Here is a 6,209-nt window from a genome sequence, read left to right as displayed (position 1 = left end):
TATACATGGTTTTTTACTCAAATTGGACAACCAATAATGGCATATATCATCATTGTAAAAATAAAATTGAAAACAAATTCAAGTTTGAAACGAGTTAAGTGTGGCTACGAAACCCAACAAGACTGCCACGCATTTGTAAGTATAGCACAGAGCACACACAATGTAGTTGAAACACGATATTACGATAACAGTATATATAAAAACCAGAGACGCGTTCCGTGTTTAGATTTTTACAGACTTTCCATAAACCAGAGAAAAAAACTTTTTTTCACGTCTTTTTTTCGGATTGTGCATTTTTTGCCAAAATGACGGGTTAAATAAACAATGATGTCCATGTACCATCGGAGTCGGTTTTCCACACTTGGGCATTTTACGCAGTGAAATTTAAACCAGGTTGGAACTTTAGAATGTTAACATTTAAAACGCTATAATTGTTTTGGAGAATGGCTACAAGGGCACACTTGCTTACGGACGTTACATTTCACATTCAGAGCACGCAAGCATTCTGAACAGCGGTCCGTCGTAAACGCTTACTTCTTCTTAACGTTCTGAAATGTCGGACGAGATGGCATTGCATGATAAAATACATCTCTCCTACTACCGTAGTTTCCCTTCGTAAAAAAAACTCAAATAGCAGGCCAACGAACTCTCCGTCATTTTTCTAAAAGTTTCGAATTTTATTCCAGTATTTGTTTTGGTCCCAGCGTCATGTCATGAGAAAGTATTCGTTCAGATCTCCGTGGTTGCGGACGGTGTACGGCTGGGAAGTTAGCCAGACTAAATGCAGAACCAAATTTAAATCGGATGGGGTTTTTTTTGCGCAGTCATTTGTGACTGGGCTGAGATCATCAACTCGCTACATTTGAGAACATAGTTTTAATCACAGACGGCCGAAACCTGGATTCAAACCCACCCCCGCCATTGCGGTGCCAGTTTGAGCCGTGCCGAGCAGTGTCTGTGCGTGTAGGGTTCAACTGAACCGTGCCGAGCCGTGTCTTGCATGTGTCGTTGTCCATTTCTATAAAACTCCAATGGCCTACCGGGGTCGCTGCTCTGGGTGAGATGTCGTCTTAACCTAAGTCACGAATCATCCGTCAATCCCAGCCAACGCTGTCCAGAGACACACTTCTGCTACTGCTGACGCCCCCAGAACTACCGAGATAGGCGGTGCACATCGGCAAAACCGTTGGTAAAAAAATTCACACATCAAATAAATTACTCGCGAGGGTATTACCCATTACACAGCTACACGTAAGGAGGGCGGTCAAATCCAGACCCCTGTAGCCACATGGAACTCTCCGCCTCTGCTCGTAAAACCAATTAATTCCATTTGCTCGTAAATCCGGAACCTTGCCATGCCGCATGCATGAACATCGAGCGGTTGACGTGACAATCTGAATTTGTGCGTGGCTGTTTAAGCCCCGGGGGCTTCCTGCCACGGCCTGAATAACATCACGCAGATGTGTTAATTATAAAGAGGTAATTATAGGACTCCATAGTCGGCATGTTACGATTCATCTTTCCAGCAACTCCGTGAACTGTCACGATGCGAGCTATATTTTTGTTCCAGCATGCAATTTTCTTTCATCTCTTTGTTATCGTATGATTTGTATTTTCTGGTGTTTCGTTTTTTTTCTCTCCACTACATTAGCCTAAAATATAACAAAGGCATTTTGTATAAACAACCGATTTGTACACACACATGATTGAATGCGTGTATTGTGGGCATCAGGATCGATTTGAATCTGCGAAATGACGCATCGCTAAACGCCGACATGGAGTCAATGTCTTGATTTATGTATCACCACCATCACAACTACACGAAGGGCTTCACAACAATGCTGCTGTACGACAGCCTGTCAACGCGGCTTCACTCATTTCAGGAGGTGCACACAACCTGCCTTGGGCTTTGCAGTGCTCTGCCAAATTAAGCTCCAAACTACCGGTCAATCGCGAAGAAGAAAACACAATAACAATAATCAAGCCATTAGAAAGAACACACGCCAATACTGGCCCAACACGCAAGAAAAATCCTCACGTGCGCGTCGACACACTCGCTCGCTAGCCGTGTGACAGGCACAAATATGACTCGCATATACAAGGCTGCTGAGCGGTGGTGCTGATTCAAAGCGGTGGTGGCAGCAAGTGGGATGATTAAATTCAGTTTCCAAATTTAGATTCTCCCGTGATGTTTGTTTCCTTCTCCCCCCCTCCCTCGCGCACGCGAATGAAAGCCGGGGCCTGGCTCAACCCCCGTTCGAACGCGGCCACAAAGCAGAGAGAACGAGCAGTGTATGAACTCAGAATTCAGTAGCTTTTGAGTGTGAGAGTTAATCTCCGTCGGCCAAACACGCGACACCGATCGTAACCAAACGGGGACACCGGCCAAGAGCGCACGTCACGCAAATTCCAGAGAAACGTAAAAAAAATCCATCTCAATTGCATAAATACAACAAAACGCTTGCTTCAGTTTGAAGAACGCATTCACTAACATTTCCTGTTACAACGTGTACCGTCACTTACAGCAGCAACTGTCTGCCCAATGGGGACGGAGAAGCATCTGCGGAGGCCCTGCAATGTGAATTGGAACGGCCACCGCAGGTTCAGGCCACGCGCAGAGACGGAGCAGCAGCGTCCGCCACAGCGAGCCCCAGCGGATAACGACGCGCCGGTCCAACCGTCCGGAGTGACGCTCATCTCGCAAAGCAGCAGCAGCGGCAGCAGATGTACCGCGTTACACCGTAATAAATACGCCACGCTCACATGATGCGCGTCTGCCTTCATTCATGCATCGTGGGTAACAGAGCAGCGCTACCAAACGCACTCCGTACCTTTGACGTTAAAACGCACGCCGCAAAATCTGCGCCAACCACCTCGAAAGACAATTCTGTACCACGGACACAGTTTTATACTCGAACGTACTTCTCGGTTAAGTGCGAGTGCCTGCGTGATTGTACCGGACAAACCAAACAACACATTTCATATATAGATTTCCTGTCTATCTCGAGTTTACACATTTACAAGGACAAAAAGAAATGCCAATCTCCGTCCAGTTTCTTCATAAAAAACAATAATCCATTAACATGGTAAAGATAATCATACACAAAAGTAAAGATCGGAACACATCCCCCGACGAGGAGATAGGTTAGTGTCTCCTCAGTTCACCGTTTTCATGATATCATTTAAATATCGTAAGGCTGTGGAACAGCTGCCTTCCAGGAATATTCAAATGTACACGGGAGTATGAAGACGCAAGTTCGGTGGATCAGGGAGGGGTGGCAGCAGCAACGGGGAGGGAGGAGGACATGGCCAAGCACAACGTAGAAAACACGAACCGCCGTTTAACCGCGGCACGCCGGGACGCGATGATGCATGCGCTAGGGATGTGCACGGGCCGAGTCCCTTGTTTGCGTGCAGCCGGAGAGGCGCTCCACGTTTCGCCCCCCGCAGCGCGACGGGCCAAAGGCAGCTCCTCCGCTTTCGACTGTGAACGCAGAGTCTTCCGCCGGCTTGCACCAGATTCGGCTGTTAATCAGGCTCCCCAAAAATTGGGCTGTTAAATCACCTTCCCCCGAACCAAACTTGTACCAGCGACCCGGTCCGGAGGTCACGTTTGCTCTTCCTCCGTGCGATCGTCATTTGTGATGCTCCACAATCGATGCTCAATGAAAAGAAAACAAAAAAGGCAGACGGCCACCTTTTTCCTTGTTTTGGGGCGATTTTTTTTCTTTCTCGAAACAAAACAAAACATTAATTTCAATCCATTTGGGTAGTTGAGTTAAGGCTTAAGCACAAACGGCTCGGTCACAAAAAAATCAAATTGACGTGGAAAAAGATGGAGAAATCCTGGCTCAACCTCCCTCAGGATGCGACTCGTCCTGCCGTCCGGCATCCACGCGAGGGGGTCGGGGGCGGCGGCGGGTCGCGAGCCCTTCACAAGCAGTCCCGGCACAGCGCCACCTGGCCCTTCATGTAGTCGCGGCACGGGCAGATTCGCCGGTGCGTGTCGTGGCTGCCGGCGCAGCTGAAGAGGAGGTAATCGCCCTGCAGGAGGCACTTCTTTCGGCCGGACTCGAGCGCCGGCACAAACACCTCGTTCTGCACCTCCGCCGAGTCGCACTCGACGCCGTGCCTGCAACGGCACGCCCCCAACGCGCGCCCCCGTCAATGCTCGGCAAGCACTTTCTCGACGCGGTGAAGATTTGCCGACGAGGCTCACGACGCGAGTGGCAGCCACAGTTGGGAACTCGGATGAGAGGACGACTTCCATGCGCAGTTGTGTTGCAACCCAAGGGCGTGAGACACGAGATACGGCAGTGGCTTCGGGGAGGCATTCATCCAGCAGTGGATTGATCATGGCTGATGGTGATGATGATGGTGACCTCACCACCAAACCAAAGCACCCAGAATATGACTGATCTCATCGAATCTCCTGGTTATTACTTGGATTAGCTATTGTCAATTCCCAGAAACGGCATATTGAGGGTGATTTGGTTGTTAGGCTATTATCATTACTTTGCTGTTTTTATATTCTTGGGTCTTTCGGTAAAGTCACGTAGATAGGTTCAAATAAAATAATCAAAAATAACAGAAAACTACTTATTATTGAACCTATCTACGTGACTTTACCGAAAGACCCAAGAATATGAATTCCTGCAGTCACGAAAGCTTTAAAAGTCAAAATTTGCTGTTTTTTCCTGGATTTTTCTGTTGCGCGTGGTCACTTTAAGATGTTCTTTGTTCATGTCTTTGTTTGTTGCGGTTGCACCCGAGTCAAGAGCCGCATGGCTCGCAGGGCTATACCTAATAAATGAACCTGAAAAAAACTGAAAAAACTGATCACTAGCCTCAGCCATGAGCTATCCACGACTGGATGAAGGCCTCCCCTACCTAGCCACTGCCATCTCACTCAGCCGTTGGTCTCGACTGCCGGCCATCGTCCTGTCTAACAGCGTGCTCCTGCCCAAGACCCACGTTCTGAACTGTCAATACGATGTCTCTAACGTGTGCGCCTTCTCGAACCCAGGTGTTCCTCTCGGTCTCTCATTGTCATTCCAAACACGCACCTTGACGTGCGCACTCTTAATCTCTAGGACTACTACACACGAGGCAATTTGAATTTATAAAGCGCCTAAATGAGACGCTGCATGTACGTGATAGAAAACGCACAAGAGGAGAGGTTCTCTATTCAAGGCAAAGAAGGAAGTTAGGGAGAGGAGTCTGCAGGAGAACAGGAGTGAATTCATGGATAGGCAGAAGACGAAGGAAGGTCCAAAACAACTTGTAGTACTACGCAGACCAAGTAATACATATAGAAAGCGCGCGTGAACGTTGCCCCGTCACCCGAGCTGCCCGGACAAAATGAAAGGATTCATTTTCATATGGAACAGCCTCAAGAGAAAATAATGACCGACATTCAACAAAATCATATTTCTGTAGCCTAATACGCAGAGCTATTCGCACGGAAATAAATGATGCTGGGAGATTATCGCACCAATTTGATGTTTCTGTCGTTTAAAGGCCAAGGGATCGGGTTCCACCAGAAGGTGGTGTTGGTTGTGCGACGCGAGGCCGATTGGGGGTCAACGTTTAATTTACACACAAGGCGTGCACACACAAGGCGTGCACACACAAGGCGTGCACACACAAGGCGTGTACACGAGACCGCTTCTCCAGATGCTGTGCAAAACAGTGGGATACATTAATCATGGGGAAACAAGGCGGAACATTAATAATGGACACAATTAACTTTTTAAAAAATTAAATAGACGAGGCAGTCGGACAGAGAGAGGATTAGGGGAAAGGTCTTGAGCCTGGACTTGACCAGGGACAGCACGGACGGCAGGGGGAGGGGGTTCCAGTCCGTGGGCACAACAGAGGAGCGACCTCCCACTCACTGAGAGAAGCGTTGATGATTAGTCTACTAGTTTACTCAGGAAGGCCTCACTCTCGGCAGATTACTGGGGCTGACAAAAGGTCGTGGTTGCTGGAGCGAAGAGGACAAGAGAGGGAGCCGAGTTAAGCTGCGGCAGGAGAGGTAGACGTTGAAATGTACGTTGAACTTCTTTCGCACAGTACGAAGTCAACCGTGCTAATCGGAGGTGCGGAAGCAAGCGAGTGGGTTCACGGAGGACCTTGAAGACGGTCATCTTTTGCCGTATAAAGCCAAAGAGTTTTCTCGGCATCACATGTTCAGGCTCCGGAGCTCG

General features: G+C 48.3%; 1 protein-coding gene across 2 annotated transcripts in view; it reads right to left on the bottom strand.

Moving 5' to 3' along the window:
* Positions 1–6,209, bottom strand: part of MGAT5 (alpha-1,6-mannosylglycoprotein 6-beta-N-acetylglucosaminyltransferase) — a 98,989-nt gene continuing 92,780 nt past the window's right edge. For both annotated transcript variants that reach the window (XM_061557720.1, XM_061557719.1), the window contains exon 17: positions 1–4,132. In XM_061557720.1, the coding sequence (XP_061413704.1) occupies positions 3,934–4,132 (199 nt within the window). In that variant the 3' untranslated portion in view covers positions 1–3,933. The remainder of the gene's footprint in view (positions 4,133–6,209) is intronic.

This window comes from Lethenteron reissneri, chromosome 23 (assembly GCF_015708825.2).
Source record: "Lethenteron reissneri isolate LAM-NWPU_2019-01 chromosome 23, ASM1570882v1, whole genome shotgun sequence".
Taxonomy (NCBI): Eukaryota; Metazoa; Chordata; class Hyperoartia; order Petromyzontiformes; family Petromyzontidae; genus Lethenteron; species Lethenteron reissneri.
The sequence above is the reverse complement of the archived record's forward strand: the minus strand, read 5'-3'. Positions and strand labels throughout refer to the sequence as shown.